Here is a 23,819-nt window from a genome sequence, read left to right on the forward strand (position 1 = left end):
AATCCATTATACTGTAAATGCCATTTGCATATTATTTATTTGTAAGATTTATTTGAATATTTAAAAATATTTAAATAAAATTTGGGGAACATGTTTTAGAGAAAGAAGAAAATAAAACGCTTAAGTAATTTTAGTCATCTAACTAATTACAGTGCCAGCATACCATTATACTACCAAATGGTTACAATGGAAAGATTGAATCTATGATGAGACACTCTATGCTTTCAAACTGTATGCGATGCTAGCTTATATCTAAGGTGACACCAAAACATCTAAACTTAAAATTGTTGTGGAAGAAAACCAGATATAAGATGAATCAAATGAAGGAGGAAAAAAATGAACACATAATGACCTTAGCTTTTTTTTTTTAATTGTTTAGTGAAATGCCTTGGCATAACTTCTGTATGTTAACCAAATGTTTTAGCTGTACTATTTCTAATAACCTTGTATTCCTTTAAAACTAAAGAACTTAATTTAGAGGGAAACTAGTCATATGAAAAATATTTAAGGCACATATTTGAAGTAGCTAGAGTTGCAAGGCACAGTATACATTTCCAAAGGAAGATGGCTATCTTAAAGCAACTACTAGAGAAGGATCGACAATATTTACTATAGTTCTGCCTCATACCTAAAAGGAAACAATTGCAATTTTCACTATCACTATTACTTTTTTCATTCTAGGCTGAAGAAGTTCCAATAATTGAAAAAGCAAGAGAATACTGTTGTAATTTTCATGTTGGAGGCATTAATTATGCTGGCGCAATGCTCATTGTAGCAAATCATTTGGGAGCATACTTTGAATCTGTTCATCCATTTCCTCCTGTCTACTTCCTATAGTCAAGAAGTGGCTGGGTAAGAAAAAGGAGTATGACATTAAGGAAAAGGTCAGGATTAAGAAATATGAAATAATTAAGGGTTTATTTCCCTAACCCCCCTTTCTTCTCATGCCTTCAGTTTGGCAGGACAATATTGAGAAACTTCCATAGGAAACAGCAAATTGGAAATCGACAAGACTGACTTAAGTTTTTTATCTGAAGGAACCAAATAGGACTCTATTTTCAAGTCTCCTGAAGACACTTGCCAACCAAACACAGCTCAAAATTGTAATGTAGTTTTTCTCCTTGGTGTCTCTCTCAGAACAGTTCTTTCATGACTACAAAATCTTGTCTGCATGATTATATAATCATCTTTGAATACTATCTTTCTTCTAAGAAGCAAATAAAATATCAACAAGACTTGTGATGTAAACAATCTCACTTTGAACCTTCTATGAACAAATAGATATGAAACAGCATGCTTCTCTGTTGTTTTGTTTTCTGAATTCCTTGATCTTTCAATAGCTTTTCACAAAAGAATTAATTCACAGAGCACAATCACTGAACTCAGCAAAATGAAAGCAATTCAGAAGGTTGCCATTGTTACTAATATGCAAATACTGCCCATTGTTTTATTCATCCTTAATCTAATAGTTTAAAAGCAAAAATAACAATTTTTCCTCCCCTTTTCTATACAAAACAACTTAAAAATAATATATATGAATATATGAGTTTATTTTTAGGAATACCATGGTAAAATAGGAAGAAGCTAGATTTAGCTTTCAGTTGATAGGATTCCAGGTGGTACCCTTCTATAATATCAGATTTAGCCAGGTCATCACTTAGAGTCCAAATTGCCTCATCAATAAAATTAAAGAGTTGGACTATAAGAATGGCTTTAAAATTTTGTTCTAGCAGCAGAATCTTTCATTCAAACAGTCTTAGCTAGTATAACTTGATTATAAAACAAATAAAAATGAATGGTACTGTTTGGGGTGCTTGGAGCCACTTGGACTCCTGGGTATAGTCTAAAATAACTCTTTTCATTGAATGGTCTCTGAGATCCTTTCCATTTCAAATATACTCAATAGGACAGGAGGTTTTGTGACTTTCTTCAAGTTCTATTCTACTTTCACACTCCATTCATTCTTTTACATTTCAAGCTCCTCTATAATCCATTAAGGATTCCTAACTGACTCATCTTTGCATTCCTTATGCTTAGCTTAAAAGCTTACAAAGAATAAATATTTGCTGAGTAAATAAAATTTCCAGGATACTCTGGGGTTTATAAAAATAATTTGCTTCCACATTCAAGTTTGAAACCATAGGGATTATTTCCTTAAAGGAAGTTATGAAAAGTTTATAAACTTTCTCAGATTTATATGAGAAATAGTTTAATATCTATTGACAACAGAGGAGTAAGACAAGAGTATATATTCTGCTAATATATCTAGGAAAAGAGTAGGCTTTGAAGGGGGATACCAGAAAATCTTTTCTATATTATTTATTTAAAATGCATATTACATTAAAGGTATCTATGTAAATAACTTATTTTAAATTTTATACGGTATTTATTTAGAATAGTTCTGGGTGGCTCACAGAGACTATTTATTTGCATTATACCCATGGAAAAACAGGACTCAACAGGAGGCATTATTTTTATTTTATAGACATAAATATTGAGATAAAGAGTGAGCAATAGCAAAATACAGAACATTATACTTCAAGTAACTTCTCATATTTGGGAGGATAAGTAAAATCATTGCTTTCCACAGATTCTTGTGATGATGGATCTTAAAATTAGACCACACAGGGGAATACAATTATTTCCTCATAAACAAGATGATATGCTTCAATTTTACTGTTTGCTTTACCTGCTGCCCTGCAAAGTAAATCCATGTAAGAAAAGTGTGCCAAGTCTTAATTTGTGAGACTGCCTTTTAGAAGTAGTTTTAATTTCAGTTAATAATACCTATTAAATAACTAACAATACCACACATTTATTATTACTTAGCACATAGTGTTTGATAGTTGGTAATGAATATTTTTATTGTTCTAAGCACTTTATGTATGCTATCTCATTTAATCCTCACAATAAGATATCATTTATGCCCATTTACATGGATAAAAATTAAGGGATGGAGAAGTTAGGTAACTTGCCCAAAGTCACAGAGCTAGTGAATAGCAGAACCATGGTTTTTGAAGGCACAGATGGCTGAAGGTGCCACTTTTAACCATTACCTTATAATGCCTCTCACTAAGCAATAGTGCCTCTTAAAATATTAATCTAAAGATAATGCCTTAATATAACAAAAATTTTTGATTTATTCTTTATGTTTTCTAGTTATCCCCTGCTGAGAAACTAGATTTTTCTGTATATAATTAATTAACTACAAAGACTTCTGCCCTATGTTTACCAGTTTTATATAATGCAATTTACATGTTCCAGTTGCATGCTTTGAGACTTAGCCATGCAATTAAATGGAAAATATTCAAGGATAATATTCAACAGTTTTCTGATACCAACAAACACCAGCATTTGTTCCTCTTGAAAGGCATCTGTCTTCATTTGAGTTCTTTAGATTCAAGATTCTTTTTTTTTTTAAAGATTTGATTTATTTCTTTGAGAAAGAGAAAGAGAGAGAGAGTGCATGGGGGTGAGGGGAAGAGGGAAAGGGAGAAGCAGACTCTCCACTGAGCAAGGAGCCCAATATGGGGCTCGATCCCAGGATGCTAGGATCATGACCTGAGCTGTAGGCAGATGCTTAACTGACTGAGCCTCCCAGGTGCCACTGGGTTCAAGATTCTTATTGATCCTATTAAAGTAATAACTTTTACTTATCAAACTCCTAAAGTTGAATTTGTCTCCATAAATGGTTCCTTGAATAAATGAATGGATACTAGTAATATAAACTAAATTGACAATTAGGTTGAAGAATAAATTTCTAATATAAATACAATCTGTGAATCTGAAAAATGTTAGTTGCTCTCTCATATATATAGCCAAGACTAGAAAATTGAGTAGTTTCTGTTTTTCTTGGTAAAATGAAAAAACTTTACACCTTTACAATTTCAACAAATTGGTATTGTTCTTAGAATCTACTGTTGGCTTCAAGACTTGCTATCCTTTTATGCCATGAAACATTTTACAGTGACTTAAATATGTTTTGATAAAGAGAACACAGAATGCTATCAAGGAATATGCATGGACTGATTTGGCACAGAAAATCTGGCATTGGCAAATAGTTACATTACTTCAAATACAATTTAAAGTTTAGCATTTATTTGATTGGCCATTACAATAAAAATGGGTTCTGTGGAAAAGCCTACATGTACTAATGTTTCTGTTAGCATGTAATGAGATACCATGAAGCTGCTGGAAACAAGGAAATACAGAAATAGCACGAAAAAGACACTGCTTGTACTGTCTCCATTGTCCAAATGTCAAAACAGCTCCCGGGAACCCTAGGGGTGGTAATAACTATGGAAGTAGTTCCTACCAGTTCTTTCTTAAAGGAGATTCTTGAACACTGCTGGGTTCTGACTCTAGCCCATATGGGCTTGGAAAAGTCAGAGAAAATGTTGGCTGCACTTTTTCAGGCCTATTTGCATATGTTCTTTAGTATGCAGAATGTCTCTGTATATAATTTAATTGTTGGTTTTTTTGCCTCTATTAATACATATGCAAATGACTCACACTTGCAGCTGTGCTGTATTAATCATATGTGTGCTTCTGTCTGTCTGCCCTGCAGGCTCAGGGTCGAAAGGAGAGGAAAAGAGGGAATTCACTCTTTTAACCTGCAAGAAAACTCACTCATGCAGACAGAAGTCCGACAACAAACAGCACACCAGGGTTGCGACTGAAATGAGGAGCAGTTTGAGCATTTTTCACCGTGTATGAATACGGTGATGACCTAAAAGTTACACAGAACCATACAGTATGTAGGTAGGTAGAGATGAAGACCATCCTTGCAAGTAATTCTTTCAATAAGGAGGTAAAAATCCTCACATCCAGACCTCTCCATATGATTATTTTTCCCTTATTGATTTTCTGGGCGTTTCTTGTGGTTAGACACATAAAGCCATGCTCAGTCACTTACAGTGGTCTGGGAAATATGAAACATTTATCTGTGTCCTGTCATAATTATTGACCTCCTTGGGAGACTGGCAGGAGGTTGATAAAAAGATGAACTTCAGTTTTTCATCCATGTCTGCCTTGATGTTACTCTCTATCAGATAGAAGCTTAAGCCATTTCCACTAGGACACCCATGTACCTTTGATAGCTATGAGAAAAGATTGATTTCTGTTGATATTTTGTATGATTCATTCTCTAACTTGATCACGTGTCATATCTCATTTCCTCAATCTCAGAGAGTGCATGTCACTGATGAAACTGGTTACTGGAACAACAGTCCCATGTGATTTCAATTATGGCAACTTGTAATTCTGAGTCTTTATTCCAAAAAATATTATTATGGATTTAAAAAGTCATCCTCCTGAATTTATTAAAAAGTTTCACTAATTCAGCAAAAATTCTTGAATGAATGCTACTTGCTCATTTTGAGTAAAATATGACCATCCAAGGATAATTTCAATGTTTTTTTCTTTGCTTATCACTATTAATCATTGGCTGGAGTAGACATTTTTGGCTTCCTATAGGTAGAACAGGTGGCAACCATCTTTTGGCCAACACAAATACAGTATTTATAAAGTGAGAAATAAATGGATAAATATTTCCTTCTAATTTCAAATCTTAGAAGCCTTGCTTAAATATAGAAATAGTATATATACTGCATTATAACTATTGCTATTAAAAACTTCATGATGCCCATTAAATAAAATGCAAATTAATGACAATGAACACGAGAAAAGAATGTTAGATGGACTGTTGCCATCATTTGGTTTTATTAATTAGAAATAGATGATTCACTTAGCTGATTTTATCCAGTCACAAATGTCCAAAAGATTCTAAGTGTAACTTCATTTGGCTTAAATAATTATACTCACTTTTTGATATTGAAATGAAGCTGTGTTAGTTTCCTATATAAATCAATCCCCTCCTCTAAAAAGAGGCAATATCAGGAGAACAAATGTCAAGAGTATCATTGGCTCTTGAAAGAAAAAAAAATGTAGCTTGAAGAAGAGGAAAGAAAATAAAAAGAGAAGGAAAAGGAGGAAAAAACATAAAAGGGTAATAAACCCAGTATATGATATTGCTGATAGGATAGTTACTATTTTGATAATGCACCAGTCTATTATTTAGGAATCACTTACCTCAGTGTTATGTTGGTAAGGTGAGCTATATGGAGTCAAAGTATCTACAGCAGCTCATATTTTTATGTATGTCTGTACATACATTAACAAACAATACAAGAAAAAAAAACAAACAATACAAGAATAATCTAATATTATGACGTTTGGTCTTTTGTGTGTGTGCAAATTCTAATTACTTTAAAGGAATTACATAAACCGCAATACATGCTAAAACACATTCTTTATGCAGAAGCCCATGGTTAAAATGAGATAAATGGAAGAAAGCACAGGAGAGATAGTTAGGGATTTCTCATATACTAAGGATCTTCTAGGAGGGGCTGAAAATATAAAGTTCCTAGGTCTTTAAATTAACATTATTTGTTCCAGAAATTAGTCATACACTGCTATGTTATATTATTAAAAATGATTATGACTGTTAGCTCATGATAGTTTCTTTCATGGTGTACATATGTATTGAGCACCAGCTATCTGCTAGATATTAATCTGGGCACTTGAGATACATTATTGAACAACAATAAAAAAAATGACAGTTCCTGCTCTGGTGAAGCTTAGAGGATATTTGGAACAGACAGACAATAAATAAGGAAAATAATAAGTAAGTTTAGATACTATGTTTGAAGATGACAAGTGCTATAGAAAAAAAAATGAATAAGGGAAATGGAAAAGGTGGTATCTCTGGGAGAGTTATTTTGTGATTTAAACAGGTTAGTTAGGGTAGGCTGAGAAATGACATCAAAGCAAATTCTTGAATGAGATGAGAGAAAGAGGCCTCCAGGCAGGGAGAAGGGTGTTTCAGGTAGAGAGACAGCTAATATGAAACTCTCATGTGGGAGCACACCTTGGTAGGTGAAGGGACAGCAAAGGGCTAGTGTAGCTGGAACAGACTGGGTAAGGTAGTATAGAACAAAACTATTATAAAAATATATTTTGGGGATCCCTGGATGGCTCAGCAATTTATTGCCTGTCTTCGGCCCAGGGCGTGGTCCTGGAGTCCTGGGATCGAGTCCCACATGGAGCCTGCTTCTCCCTCTGCCCATGTCTCTGCCTCTCTCTCTCTTTCTGTTTCTCATGAATAAATAAATAAAATCTTTAAAAAATATATATATATTTTAAATACAGGTAAAGTAAGTACAGTAGTGCTAAACATGTTATTAGGCATATAGTGTTTTCCTAAGTTTATTTCACTAAACTAGAATAGGTTTTTTATTATAAAATTTCAATGTATATAATTTTTTTTCTTCCACAAGTCAATGATGCCTTTGGTGTTTGTAATTTTGCTATTGTCTTTTTTAAGGGATGGAAATTAATTTATGTAGAAAACTAATCATTACTATTCAGCTTAATTCCAATATTATAGAGCAGAATAGCTATTTGAGCAAAATAGATACCTAAATTATAAATGTAATGTTGATTCATTCTTCACTCTTTCATTTAATAGATATTTATTGAGTTCATAAAATACTACAAGCACTTGGTTAAGTGCAAATGATGGTGAGTCATCGTCTTCATAGATTTTGCCATCTGGTAGAAGCCAGAAAGTAGAATTTAAAACATTTTCTACAAGTGCTGTGAGAGGGGAAATATAGTGTGCTCTTGTAAGAATTACATTGACCTAGACGAGGGGACAATGAAGTATTCCTTTAAAAAGTGAGGTTTTAAGCTGCAACCTCAGGGAAATAACAGTTGACTTGGCAAAGGTGATGGGTTATGGGGTTCCAAGAAGAGGAAATATCACATACAAAGATCCAGAGAATTTGAAAAAAAATAGGGAGCCATTTAAGATCTTCAAGTAGGAGAAGGACATGATCAGATTTTCTAAAATCCGAAAGATCATTCTGACTAATGTAGAGTAGAGAGAGCATCAGAGAGGGCAAGATGAAAGCAGAAGACCAGTTCAGGGGCCAATATGGTAAGTTAGGCAAGCAACGAGGGTAGTCTAACCAGAAAGGTACTAGTTATGATGGAAAGAAATGGATGGATCCTTAATGTATTTGTTAGGTGGAATGAATAGACAGTGAATGAACAGGTGTAGAGGAAGATGAGATAAGGATAGCTAGCTCTCATGTTTCCAGGCTGAGCAAAAGACGGAATAGAGACATTTGCTAGGACCAGAGAATGAGCAGGTCGAGGGGCAAGTAAAAGAACTGATAAATTATATTTTGTACTCAGTCCATACTGTCTGTAAACACCTATATATTTACTCTTGATAGCCAACAAATACTTGTCTATATGGATTTGAGGCTCAGGAAAGACTGAATGGTGGAAGAAACAGATAGATATTCCATTGTAAAAGTCAATTTTTATATTATATAAATTTTTAAATAAGCTCTATGCCTAACATGGGCTTGAACTCACACCTGTGAGATCAATAGTTGCCTGCTTACTGACTGAGCCATTCTGGCACCTCATTAAGAAATAAATAAAATGGTGCCTTGGCACATGTTCATTTGTGTGCTCTATATATATAATCCAGATTAAGCTATTTTTTTTCCTATAAAAGATAAAACTAAATATATCACAATGCTTAGACTACTTTAACTGCTCCTATAGTACATAAGTAAGGTGATTTTAAAGTGTAAGGTATATTTTATTACATGGCAAGGATTTCATTATTTTTATCCAGGAACATGAAATAATATTTAAATAATTAATAGTTGCTTAATTTAAAACGTCATTTTGGTTGTCTTTTAAAATAACTGTACTCAACTTCATTCTTTCTTTAAGGAAGCTTCTGATTTTTTGGTTTTATTTAACATTATATGATCCAGGTATGAACAATTACATGCAAAAGACTGTTTCAAAAGAAACACAAATGGTAGGCAAACAAAGTCAATCATGAGTAGGAATATATTTATAGTGTAATTCCTTAGATCTAGATGTTCCAAAAGAGAGGCTTGAGTTAACATGTATCTGTGTAAAGTGGGAAGAAATGGAAATGCAGTCTGAAGTAGATAGCTGTCCTTATAAATCTGGCTACTTCTTTCAGCACTGTGATGGATATAGCATATTTGTATGAGTGCCAATTAATCAGCATTATTGTTATAATTTGATTAGTTCATTACTGAGTTAGCAAAAGTCCTAAGAGGCGTAATGTCTCCAAAGTTTAAAATCTCCTGTATTTGGAGAAGCAAATATAATTGTTTAAAAGTCATGGATTTGGGACTCTGTGACCCAGTTTTCTTATTTGTCAAATGGAGATATTACTACATAAAATTAAGGTGTTGTAATAAGAATAAAATGAAAGCCTCGCCAAAGCCTTGTGAAAGCCTTGCCCAAGAACCTAGTATAAGAATCTAGGACTAAATCTTAATACCTGGAAGAGAATCTTAGTGACTTTCAGACCTGGAAGTGATGGAGTCTACTCATGGTATTAGTAAGGGGTAGCAAATGGGGATCTGATGGAATATGATTAAAAGCAGAGTTTGAAGAAAATTAAAACAGGCTCAAACATTATACCCTACACTGAAATGAAACTTCTTAGAAATAGGTACACAAGATTGGGGTGAATGTTCAATAGGATTAAGGTAAGACTGCTGAGTCGGTATTGTAGTTAGCTTGTCTCTGATGCATCTGGGCAGGTGTGTGGGGGAAGAATAGAATTTGATTGTTATCTTCAAGCAAAAGGAAGGAGAGTAGAATAGGTTTCCTTTGTAGCTCTGGGGAAAACTGACGTCAAGGTTCAGGATCTGTGAATATAGTGTCAGGAATATGAGTGGAAAAGTAAGTTGGTGTAGAAGTCTTAGCAAATGTTAGAGTCAGTCCACTTCAGAGAAAAGCCAGATAGCTGCCATGACATGCTTTTGAAATGTGTTTGCATTTGAGTACCATTTTTAAATCAGAAGCAAAAAATATGTGTGTGTTTATGTGTATATGTTTTAATAGTAGCTAATGGCTTACCACAAAAGAGTTTGGGATTATTAATTTTCCTGTTATACCACAGTGTTGGTTTACTGAGATCCTAACTAAAACTCATATATTTTAATGGGTAAAATGCCACTTACATAAAAAAGAGCTTCATTCTATTTATAGATCAAATTGTAGTGAAAGCTAGGGCAAATACGTTTGGTGGTCTTTTTCTTGTTTTCTGAAAATGAAAAAAAATTAAGATTTTATTTATTTATTCATGAGAGACACAGAGGCAGAGACACACAGGCAGAGGGAGAAGCAGACTCCCTGTAGGGAGCCCAATGCGGGACTTGATCCCAGGACCCCGGGATCATGACCTGAGCCAAAGGCAGATGCTCAACCATTGAGTCATTCAGGTGCCCCTGAAAAAAAAAATTTATATCTTGATATTTTAAGGGAACCTGACATATTATGAGGATGGAAACAAAAGATTTCCAAATATTTTAATACTATCTCTATAGGAAAATAAGTTTGGATTGTTGTCTAATGAAGCTACTTTCTACTAGAATCTTAAAATGAAACATAGGAGATGCTTCCAACTTGCCCGTGCTTCCTCTCACCATTAATCCAAGAGTGAAAGGAGACAAGAATGTCTAACTTGCTTTGAAAATGGACATCTGAAATCTCTAAATCTCCTATTTCCACATTCAAATATATTGCTGTATATTCTACCCCTTTCCCTTAATTTTACGACTCTTTTTAGTTTTACCTATTGGAAACACACTTCCCAATGTATTTCCAGCTCTAAGTAGCTTCTTGCAGAAAAGGTAGACTAGGAATGATTGTTATTAACCTCTGTAAAACCCAGTACATCTCAGCTCTTTGCATGTCCTCCCTCCTGGGTTTTCGGAAACCCATCGGGTCTTCTGACAATCCTCCCTGCCGTCCAGATGTACCTGTCTCTTGATGCTACAATATAAAACTCTATTTTTCCTTATAGACTAAGATCATGGGATCCCTGGGTGGCGCAGTGGTTTAGCGCCTGCCTTTGGCCCGGGGCGTGATCCTGGAGACCCAGGATCGAATCCCATGTCGGGCTCCCGGTGCATGGAGCCTGTTTCTCCCTCTGCCTATGTCTCTGCCTCTCTCTCTCTCTCTCTGTGTGACTATCATAAATAAATAAAAATTAAAAAAAAAAAAAGACTAAGATCATCTATCATGACAACGCACTTTCATGAATACAATTTAAGTTTATTAAGCACAACTGCTTTATATCTGGGTTCACAGGCATACTGTGTCTTTCAGGCAAAGGAAAATATAAAACTCACAGAAGAGATTAATTCTATTATTAGATTATCTGTTATTCCTGTTAATTGCATAACTATGAAGTCTATAACGACAGAAACTAGGGAAGATTTTACAGGATGCTGATTCAGAGATTTCAATAGTTAATGAAAGATACCTTTAATATAATATTCTTGATGTTCTTGCCAACTCCAGAGACAAAATTTCTAAAATCACTTGGACATTGGTAAAGTTATAGTAAAGTTATCACTGACATTCTTGGATATATGGGAATATGTACTCCTCAAGGCTAAAAAGGTCTCATAATTGATAAACGTCTGGATAAAGTTGCTTGTTTATTTGGGTGTTTACTTATTTGGTTTACTTATCTGTGATGCTCAATGGAGTTGGCATTAGCAGGAGAATAAAAAGACCTACAGAGTCAATAATATTGGGTATCCTGAATATTTTTAAATGTAGTTTTTGTTAAGTTGCCTTGATTCATAACAATCTGTTTGGATATCGTTGACAGTTTTTGTTCTTCTTATCTCCATGAAGACCATCCTATGATGAAATTATGTTACACAGTAATCAAAGCAAAACCAGACCCATTTTTGTTAAATCATACTAGGGAATAAAAAATTACAGTTAGCTGCTTTTAGCACAGAAAACAGGGCTACAAATTAAAAGAATCAACATCTCAACTTTTGGTTGAGGATCAGTGCAAGTAAATTCAAAAACAAAAAAAAAGTGTGAAACAAAAATCACTAGTCAGTTTTATTCTGCTTTAACACATTAATAGCTGTTTTCGATATTTACTTAACCTTGGTCTCTCCTGCATTGTTTCCCGACTTACCTGCAGTTGGAGCGGGCCTAAGCCTGGTGTTGCTGCGGCAGCAGCTGCCATGGTAGTTGGGATCAGCTGAACAGGGTAAGGGTCACCTAAGTAAGAGAATAATAGAGGTGTCAGCACCTTTTATCTACTCTCCACCTGCAAATTAAACTTGTGCATTCACTCTTTCCAAAAGCCTTCTTTTGTGTGCCTTGCTGGGGCCTAATGAAAAGCTCTATTGTGCAGCCTTTTACTAACACTCTTTTCACAATTCTGGCTGAGAGAGGAATGTGAATAAAAGGCACAAGCAATTAAGGCGGAAACCTCATCCTTTTTTCATGATGTATTTAGGAAAATGGGAGGAAAAAGTGTGCATTGATCAGAGGGCTGCACTTTGTAACACACATACACACACACACACACACACACACACACACCTAACAGTCTTGATACAAGCACACCAACTCTCAGCACATTTAAAATGTTATTATAAAAGAAACTTAACTAAACTTAATTCCGTTTTAACAAACAAAAGATTTAAGTGAAATAGCTTATCTTTTGAATGCAATGTTATTGTTTTAATTCAGATATCCTCTTAAATAATGTTTTGTGGACAAATTCATAGCAAAGAAGACATTTTATGCATTTTTGTTATGCAAAATACTGGAATCTTTGTTATCCTAGAGATAAATCTTTATAATAAAAACATATTATAAAGAAAACAGAAAATCAATAGTTTCTCTTTGAAGGGTTTCTGTTTGTGGTGGTATCTGAAAAAACAAAATCTTAGTAATTCAAAATTAAAATTTTGTGTTTTTTTTTAAGATTTTATTTATTTATTCATGAGAGACACAGAGAGAGAAAGAGGCAGAGACACAGGCAGAGAGAGAAGCAGGCTCCATGCAGGGAGCCCGACATGGGACTCGATCCCAGGTCTCCAAGATCACACCCTGGACTGAAGGCAGCGCTAAACCGCTGAGCCACCTGGGCTGCACCAAATTAAAGTTTTAATACATGTGATCTATAAAGATATATAGATACACACAAATATATATACACATATATACACATATAGAAGATTATAGGGTATGCTTTTGATGGAAATATTTTCCACTTATAAAGCAGTACATACATTTTTTGTATAGAGCACAGTGATATGCTAACTGATAGGTACATTACTAGTATTTGAAATATGACCATAGTAAAAAATAAAAGATAACAATTATAAGAACAATTTTCTAAAATATAAAACATATTGTTTTAGTAATCTAATTTGTGAAAAAACTTTTTCAGTGTTGAACATATGGAAAATATAACTGAAAATAATCAGTTAATACATTCCTTCAAAAATATTGAGTATTTGCTATGTATCAAACATTCCTCTCAACACTAGAAATGGAGTTTTAAAGAAGACTAATATGCAGTTGTATTTACTGGATATTTAATGAAGCTTAAGCTTTGGGGTTCTGGGAAAGGCCCCTAGCAGTCTGTTCAAAGGATCTTATGGTTTTATATTTGTTGCTTTTTTACTTTGTCGTGATTTCTTTTTATAAATGAAAAATCCAGTTTTCAATTGAGTGTGTGTTTTTGAAGATTTATATGTAATCAAAATAATAATTATAAATAGATAATTACATATATTCTTAAGGAGGGCATCCAAATTATGTTTTTCAGGCTTTAAAATACCTGAATCTACCTCTGCTGATCTGGCCTTACCAGAACTTACAGCTTAATGGGAGAAAAAATAATTCAACAATTAGTAGAAAATACAATGACTGTTAAGATAAGGAAGTATATAGCATGAGGCACCTCATGGTGGGTGCCCCAAACCCAGTATAAGAGGCCAAAGGTAGCCTCCAAGAAGTTATTTTTAAGCTGAAGTCTGAATGAAGTGAAAGGTAGCCAACGAAAGAGGAAAAGGAAGAGGTTTCCAGGAAGGAAAACAATTTTCATGAAGAAAATGTCAAAAGAGAGTGTTCTATCATAGCCCAGTTCCCATGTTGCTGAAGTTCAGGGCAGAGGTAAGGAAGCAGAGATAAATGGGACTGGAGAGGGAATCAGGGGCCAGATTATGTACAGATTTATAAATAGTATTAAAGAATATTTATTCTATAGGATAAAGGAAACCATGAACATGGAAAAAGGATGGGTTGAGTAAAATCATTTGGCCTAGAGGTTGGAATCTGTGATCAATAATAACAAGATGCACAACTCCGTACAGCACATAATAAGATCTTGCACTAGGGTGGTGATGTTGGTATGGAGAATGATGGGGAAAGTTAAGGGATTAAAAAGAAGTAGAACTGACAAAACTTAATGATTGTTTACATATGAGAGTAAGAGAGGACTCAAGGATCACTCTCACATTTTTTACTGAACAGCTGCTGATTGGAGTGGTACTATTTTTTGGGTTTGCAAACATAAATGAGAAGTAGGATTACCAGATTGGACCTGGTATGGAAGGGGGAGGTAGAGCGGGGGCAGGAGGGGGTAAGTAAATAAATCTGTTTTGGACATTTTAAGTTTGAAATTATTATTGGGGATCCCTGGGTGGTGCAGCGGTTTGGCGCCTGCCTTTGGCCCTGGGCGCGATCCTGTCTCCAGGATCGAATCCCACGTCGGGCTCCCAGTGCATGGAGCCTGCTTCTCCCTCTGCCTATGTCTCTGCATCTCTCTCTCTCTGTGTGACTATCATAAATAAATAAAAATTAAAATATATATATATGAAATTATTATTGAATATCTGAGTAGAGATGTTCATTGAGGCACTTGGTAAACATGTCAGGATTTTAGGGGAGAAATTTACATCAGAGACACAAATTTTGGAGTGGTCAGCATATATCTGGAATTTAAAGCTATAAACTCTCATGATACCATTTAGGAGTTAACTATAGATAAAATATAGGTCCAAAGGTTGGACTGTTGAATATGCTAATATTTATAGTCAGGGAGATAGGCAACTAGCAGAAAAGATGGGGAGAAATATAAATTTCATGTTATAGAAGCCAAGTAAAGAAAAATTTTCAGAAAGAATGATTTTTTTTTTTTTTTCAAATGCTGGGTTTAGTAATATGGAAGTCATTGGTGACTTCAACAAAGGACATTTTAGTGGAGGAGGATGAGAAAGCCTAATTGGAGTGTGTGTGATCAACAGAGGATGATTGGGCACCTGGATGGCTCAGTTGGTTAAGCATCTGTCTTCGACTCATGTGGTGATCCCAGAGTCCTTGGACTGAGCCCTTCATGGAGCCCCAATCAGGCTCCTTGCTCAGCGAGCAGTCTGCTTCTCCCTCTGCTCCTCCCCATTGCTCGTGCTCTCTCTCTCTCTCTCTCTCTCTCCTCTCAAGTAAGTAAATAAAATCTTAAAAAAAGAAAACTGAGGATGATTAAAAGTAAAATTGGAAGCAGAAAGTGTAGATCCTTGCTTTTCAAAGTGAAGTTCTTGGAGAAAAGCATTGCTATCACCCTGGAGTTCCTTAGAAATGTAGGATTTTTGACCCTACCCCAAAGCTACTTAGGCAGAAAGTCTCTAAGCTGGAACCCCCAATGACTCCTACTTCTCAACTTGTATTAATGACCTTGTATAATTCCCTACCCTTGAATAGAAGCCAAAGTGATGAGATAATACTTTTGAGATTAGTTACATGAAGACTCTGGCTTGTCTTGTTTATCTTCTCCTCATCCCTACACTCATGTCTTGAACCAAACAGCTATATTAAGAGTTGCCCTATGGAGAGGCTCATATAGCAAAGGAATGATGTCTTCAGCCAACAGCAAGTAAAGAGGTGAGGCCTGCCAATAACCAAAGGAGAAAGTTTAGAAGCAGATTCTTCTCCAAGTTGAGCCTAGAGATGACTACAGTCCAGACCAACACTCTGATCACAACTATGTGAAAGATCCTGAGCCACAGGTATCCAACACAATTGTGTTCAAATAAATGTTGGTTGTTTTAAGCTACATTTTGGGAGAATTTGTTAAAGCAGTAAGTATATACCTTCTGAATTAGAATTTAAATTTTAACAAGAGTCCTAGATCATTTGTACTCATTTAAGAAGTGCTGAAACGGACAATTCCACTGAGGTGTTTTGCAGTAGTTATTGAAGGATGTGCAATCAAGAAAAATCATACTTAAAATGTATTTACTTGTAAAAATTATAGAATGCTTGTATGCCAGTAATAAATATCTAGTAAGTAGAGAAAAACCTGATATAGGAGAGAGAGTGGACAACTGACTGATGTTACATGGATAAGGTTTATCATTTATTATTTTTAATATTTAATCTAGAAAACACTAACTGAATGTATGAAGTAAAGGGAAGTTTAGATACTTAAAAGCTGAATATATATTATGCAAACTAGCCAAAATAACAAATATTAATGTGTGACTATTAGAATAGGCAACTTAAATGCTAAAACTAGGCAATTTACTTAGATTGCTCATTTAATCAATAAAATCTTATAATTAAATATAGCAAAAGTATAAAGGCTACATGGATAAGGTTTATCATTTATTATTTTTAATATTTAATCTAGAAAACACTAACTGAATGTATGAAGTAAAGGGAAGTTTAGATGCTTAAAAGCTGAATATATATTATGCAAACTAGCCAAAATAACAAATATTAATGTGTGACTATTAGAATAGGCAACTTAAATGCTAAAACTAGGCAATTTATTTAGATTGCTCATTTAATCAATAAAATCTTATAATTAAATATAGCAAAAGTATAAAGGCTATGGTGTGCTTCACAGTGATAATTCATTTTATATAGTTTAGTTTCCCTGTTGTAAATTAATCAATTAATCAGCACTTATCACATCTACCATGTGACCAGAACTCTGCTGGGTTCTTTGGGAGACAAAACCAAACTGAACCAAACCAAAACAAACTGTCATCTTTATCTACTACACATCTGTCTTTTCTAATTAAGTGCTTATTTGAGGAGTACTGACCATCCATGAGTTCTATAGAATCTAAGGGAGAACTAATTCCAGGCTTCAATCTTTAGAGAATAAAGGGGAAAGTGAGAATGAACTTGGACTTGAAGATTTGCAGATAGGAGGGGGATACATGTTTTAGGCAGGGTGAAATGCACCAAAACATGTGTATACATGCTGAGGGAATAGAGAGAAAACAGTTTACCTGATAGGTGAGGGAAAGGAGGCTGAAGTCAAGGAGCTGGGAAATTTTTCATACCCCAGATTGGAGGATATTTGGATACAACAAGAAATGGATACAAAATGAAGTTTTAGCAAGTGTCATTAAAGAAATTAGGTAATAGGGGGGTTTATTTTATTTATTTATTTTTGAAGATTCATTCATTTATTTATTTATTTATGCAGAGAGAGAGAGAGGCAGAGATAGAGACACAGAGAGAGAAGCAGGCTCCATGCAGGAAGCCCAACGTGGGACTCAATCCCAGGTCTCCAGGATCACAACCCGGGCTGCAGGCAGCACTAAACCGCTGCGCCACCAGGGCTGCCCATAGGGGGGTTTAATAGTGACCCTAGATCTCTTACTTAGGTTGAGATTTTAACTAATGAACTTTAAACATATCATACTCAATTTGTTTTTAACCATTAAATACTAGTTAATTCAAAAGTACCCAAGATACCTATGCAGGTGTTTGCTATCAATCCAAAAGTGTAAGTCTTGTGTTGTTCAAGGGTCAATCGTATACATATGAATAACTATTATGTTATACATATCCCATATTATATCTGTGAATATAAATGCATGTATATATATAAAACATTTATACATATAAATGAATAACTATTACGTTATACACATCCCATATTGTAAATGTATGTATGTATATAAAACATTTATACATATGAATGAATATTATGTTACACACTTTCCATATTGTATGTGTGGGTGTAAATGCATGTATATATATAAAACATTTATACAAGCTAAATAATTTTATGTATGTGTTATGGACTAAGTTGTGCTCCCTCTCTCCAAATTTATATGTTGAAGTCCTAACCCCCAGTATCTCAGAATGCTACTGCTTTGGAAGATAAGCCTTTAAGAGGTAATTAAGGCAAAGTGAGGTCATATGGGTGTCCCCTAATTCAATATGACTACTCTCCTTATAAGAAGAGATTAGAACACAGACAACACAGAGGACAACCATGTGAGGAAAAAGGAGGAAAAGATGGCCCTCTACAAGTGAAGGGAAGAAACCTCAGAATAAAGGTTGAATCAGAATCAATCACCTTGATCAGAATCAAGGTGTCTACCCTGTTGACACCTTGATCTTGGACTTCTAACCTCTAGAATTTGTGATGTTTAAGCCACTCAGTTTGCGGTATCTTGTTACGGCAGCCCTAGTAAATTAATATGTTTGTTATACATGGCCATGTATCAGTGTATTTGATATTTAAGTAAATTGGAGAAAACAAAATACTGGCAGCAGGATAAGGAAACTGCAATAGCTATGACATACCTTTAGTCATATTTGGCTTCCAAGATATAATTATATAATCATAAACAGGATATCAACTAATTTTCGACAGTTTATGTCTAAAGCACCGTTCAACATATGAACATACATAATTTGAAGCATATCTATGTTATCACCAATTTTTCAGGCTCAGAATACTAAGGACTAGTCTGATTGAAATTTGTCCCAAGTTACTAAGTAAATACAAATAGAATAACTGTGCAAATGGCCAATACAGCAATTTAATTTTTAATTAAATTCAAAATACACTACATGCATGTGCTGGTATCTGAAGTGAACACAGAATCTATAAGACCTTATATATCTATTTATTTTTTTTAAAGATTTCATTTATTTATTTTACAGAGAGAGAGAGCAAGAGAACACAAGCAGGAGGAGTGGGAGAGGGAAGAGCAGGCTCCACTGAGCAGGGAGCCTGATGCCCCATGCAAGGCTCCTCAGGGAGCCCCCAGAATCTATAAGACATTAAAAAACAAGGTCAAGGGTAGTTCTTAATGGCAAAAGAGAAATTCAGATCTGTTGGGGAAAAAAAAGATCTTTTATTAAAGTAAGTACTGTCATCTATTTGTATCATCTCTTATTTAACTGTACTAAAAAATATTACAACAGTTATTTTGTAAATATCTCATCAAGTACTTAGTAAAAATTAGATAATGGAAAATTCTGACTTTTAAAGTTCAATTTGTGTAAGTTATTCAAATTGACTTTCAACTAGTTAAAAGTAATATCTTTTACTCTTTCCTAGGTTTTAACCATTTGAACAGTTTTTCCCTAAGCCTTTCCAAAATTAATTTGCTTCTTATTTCAAAGCCAAGTATGGAAAATTCTAGCTCAAAACAAATTTTTCAAAAAGTTGAAAAATACACTGAGGAATATTAGTCAATTGTTTTTAGAGTATAACCTAGCTTATAGTGTCTATTGATATAAATGATATAGCTAGTACAGAATAACCCAATGACCCCTCAGAGAGAATGTTAATTGCATTAGTGTTAAAGTAATGAATATTTAGATAATAATTATCTCCATTGACACTAAGAAGGATTTATTTCTATGATATATGACAGAGTAAAAAAAAAAACAGTATTTCCCAACAAGGTTGTTTAGGCTAAGGAAGATTGTCAAAGCAAGTATATTCTTACCCAGGGTCAAGGACATATACACTTTCATCCACTGAACTAATATAAATGTTCTGGAGAGTTTTATGGCATTATCTTCACTGAAATAAGAAGACTCATTCCTCTATTAGCCTTCTGTGGTTTTTTGTTTGCTTGTTTGGTTTGGTTTTGCTACCTTTACAAATACATATTGTCTTCTCTAGGTGCTGGGAAATACAAAAATTAAAATGCATACACATAGACACATACAATTGCAGCCCTGGACAAATTCCTGATCAAGTGAGAGGGATAAACGTATAAGCCAAAGCAATGATACAATGAGCAAACCAGAATGTATAAGGTATTCTGGAAACCTCAAGAAAAGAAGAACTAAACTTGGAAACAGTGTCAAAAATGTTATTTGTTACAATGTCCTTTAAAAGAAATGGCTAGTTTCACTACCATATTACCTTCCAGGACTATTTTACCACCTACTTTCCATGTCTTCCATGTCCATGTCCATGTCCGTTTGCTAAAGAGTCCCACAATAAGCATCCACAATTTAGTACTAGTTTGCTCTAATTAATCATCTCCTCAGATCATTACTTAAAAACACCCTGCTCTTACTGTTCTAACTTCCAGGTGGAGGGAGCTCTGTAGGAATCTAAGAAAAAATGAAGTTAAAAAGGACTATAGATAGAACTTCTGGAGAAAGGTGCTTTCTTTCATCTCATGGGCCAAAAGATGAATTGGTGTGTTCTTTCTGCTTGGAAGAAGGTCCTTGCCATTGAGAAGTTGGTGCTAACCATAACCACTGACTCCTACTTCCGGGAATGTTTTAATACTCTCCATGTGTCTGATGCAAGAAGGGAAGGGTAAGCTCTGCAGCTAAAAAAGTAGGTAGAACGCATATATTACAGAGTCTTGAGTTTTACTTTTGAAAGCAATGTTAAGTCACTGAAAGGTTTTGAGCAGGAAAGTGACATAGTCTGATTTGTGTTTTAGGTAGATCAGTTTTGTGGCAAAGGATAGAATCGATTGAAAGAGGGACAGACTGGCAAACAGACTTGTTAAATACCATTGTAGCAAATCAAATGAGAAATGATAGTCCTAAATTAATCATACGGGAAGGAGAGGAGGGAATAGATTAGGAGACATACATGATGGCTAATTTGGTAGGAGAAAAGAGATCCAGGAGGAAAAAAAAAGTTATAGTTCGGGCTTTTATTTTAGTCCACGGTTTAAAAAAATGAACTTTTTACTCAAATAATTACTCAATTGTCCCATCATCATTTTTTTAAAAGATTTATTTATTTATTCATGAGAGACACAGAGAGAGAGATAGGCAGAGACACAGGCAGAGGGAGAAGCAGGATCCCTGAGAGGAGCCCAATGTGGGACTCGATCCTGGATCCCAGGATTATGCCCTGAGTCGAAGACAGATGCTCAACCACCTAGCCATGATGGCGTCCCACCCTACCATCATTTTTTAATAATTCATTATTCTTCCACTGATTTGAAATAGGGGCAACTAGCATTTGTTGACTTTTAGCACTCTGTTAAAATGTATACATGTATACATATATAAATATACATATATACATCCGTATATGTGAACATATTTACATGTATATATAAATCTCTAATCTTCACAACTCAGTAAGGCAGATTTATTATTATTCTCATTACACACACACAGACACACACAGACACACACACACAGACATTAATGTCCAGAACCTTACGGTTAGTAAGTGTTATAGACATTAGTACTCCGGGAAAAAAAAAATACTGCTTTAGAAAACATCATGACTATTTTTAGAACAGTATGCAAACATAGACTTCAATTTTCAAATAGATATATTAATTTAGCATTCACTCAACTAATATGTATCAAATACTTTGCGGAGAACACAAAGAAATAAAAGGTATAGTCCTTGCCTTGATGGCACAGTTACAAAAATAAGACACACAGATACCAAAAATGAAATAAAAACAAAGCCATAGGATTAAAATTAAATGAATGAGAAAGACAGTAATTGCCAAAGAAAGGAAGAATTTACTGGAACTCAAACAATTGAAGAAAGAATCAGAGGAATGGCTGGGCTTGGGTTAGGCCTTCAGTAAAACAATAAGACTAGACAAGATGAGAGGAGTACAAGAGCTATGGTGCCTGGTGCACAATAGATAATAAATATCCAGGGAGTGAATAAATTGATGAGCTGAAAAGTAAGAATGAGAGGAACCTCTTATAGTTTTTCAGTTCCTCTAGCATATACAGTGTATAACTATGTCCCCGGGTTGTCTCTTCTTATGTCCTCATGCTACTCGCTTGTCATATCTTATAACTTACTGTTAACAAGGAACTATTTATAGGTCCATGTACACCCTATTCCATCTCTTGCTTTCCAGCCTTCATCCAGACTACTTTCTCCTGTTTGGAATATTGTTTCTGTATTTTTCTACCCTGATTCTTAACTGCTTTCTTGCCCTTCATCCTTTGGAATTTGATGTAGGGGTCCCCACTCGAAGAAGCCTTTCCTGACAACCTTCCACTTCTCTTAAATTTGAATTCACTCCCTTTCTTCTGATTTCTTTTAAAGCTGTATGCATATGTCTATCATATCACATCTGTCATGCTCCCCAACTACACTATGAGTATCCTAAAGGGAGGGATTAAGTCTTACTCATCTTTAAATCCCCAGTTCTTAGCATAAGAACTGTCAAAAGGCACAGTACTGTTAAATACATAGCACAGGCTGTTAAAATGTTTATTGACTGAATAAATGAAGAAAATTTATTTAATTAAGAAATTAACAAATTTCAAACACAGGAGACCACTCTTCTCCTATCAAAAGCTTACAGTTTAGTAGAAGAAACAGATTGTGAGCAAATAATTGTACAAATAAGGAACAAATTAGTTTTTGCCCAGGGTTTAATTCAAACAATAATGCTGTGTTAGATCATCTACCAATGATACAAAAGTAGAATAGGAAATGGAGGGGAAGAGAAGCCTAGAGTTTGAGGATATAAGGAAATAGCGACCCAGAAGAAGTAAAGAATCTCCTGTAAAATATTTTGATTTATCAAATAATTCTTTTTTTTTAAGATTTTGTTTATTCATGAGAGACACTGAGAGAGAAAGGCAGAGACACAGGCAGAGGGAGAAGCAGGCTCCATGCAGGGAACCCAATGTAGGACTCAATCCCAGGACTCCAGGATCATGCCCTGGGCTGAAGGTAGCCGCTCAACTGCTGAGCCACCCATGGATCCCCTATCAAATAATTCTTTTATAATATTTCATAATCTGTCTTTTGTAAATTTTTATTTTAAAGCAATTCATACCTCATTGAATATTTAAAGTAATATTAATTCCTTAAATCTTAAAATAATTGCTGTTCACTAATAAGAACCCATTGTTATGATGCCATTAAAGCACCTGAGCATGGCCAGGATGTTTACCAGGAAAGATGTTATATATAAATAAATGACAAAAACAAAAACCTTCCATCATCATGATTGTTGAAATCACTTTCTGAAATCCAAGTGAGTTGAACTTTGCTTTTTTATGGTAATAAGTTCAGCTATACCTCCTTCCTCCCTACCTTTCAGGTAAGTTAAATTTGTAACAATTCCACTTAATCACCTGTGGAATCCAAGTTAAGAAGTTCAGAACAACTGATATGGTATACACACATTGAGATAAGAGGGTTTCTAAATGCAGAAAATTGTAAAACTGTAAAACCTTCACTGATTTGCTAGAATAGTAAAATAAAACTTTAATATTTGAAACTTTTATAAGAAATACTAATATTTTGTGGTAAAGTCTCATAAAGTAATAAATATATCATATGAATTTTATTTGAGAAAGCAAAATTAATAATTATCTCTTGTTTGATGAAACATCTATTTAAAAGAAGATATTTCGAGGTAATTGTTCTTAACTGCTTTGTCATAGGCTAATGTTTTCAGTAAAATATTTTTAAAATTTTTTATTTATTCATGAGAGACACACAGAGCGAGGCAGAGAAATTGTCAAAGGGAAAAACAGGTTTCCTGTGGGGACTCTGATGTGGGTCTTGATCCAGGACCCCATGATCACAACCTGAGCCAAAGGCAGATGCTCAACCACTGAGCCACCCAGGTGCCCCTCAGTAAAAGGTTTTTAAAAACAAAAAAAGGGCAGCCCGGATGGCTCAG

The 23,819-nt window shown here is 34.6% G+C and overlaps 1 protein-coding gene across 23 annotated transcripts in view; it reads right to left on the reverse strand.

Moving 5' to 3' along the window:
• The window catches only part of SOX5 (SRY-box transcription factor 5), a 997,462-nt gene that overhangs the window by 92,234 nt on the left and 881,409 nt on the right, over positions 1-23,819 (reverse strand). For all 23 annotated transcript variants that reach the window (XM_038577063.1, XM_038577060.1, XM_038577061.1 and 20 more), the window contains one exon: positions 12,077-12,162. In XM_038577063.1, coding sequence (XP_038432991.1) covers positions 12,077-12,162 — 86 coding nt within the window. The remainder of the gene's footprint in view (positions 1-12,076; positions 12,163-23,819) is intronic.

The sequence above is a fragment of the Canis lupus genome, chromosome 27 (genome assembly GCF_011100685.1).
Source record: "Canis lupus familiaris isolate Mischka breed German Shepherd chromosome 27, alternate assembly UU_Cfam_GSD_1.0, whole genome shotgun sequence".
Lineage (NCBI taxonomy): Eukaryota > Metazoa > Chordata > Mammalia > Carnivora > Canidae > Canis > Canis lupus.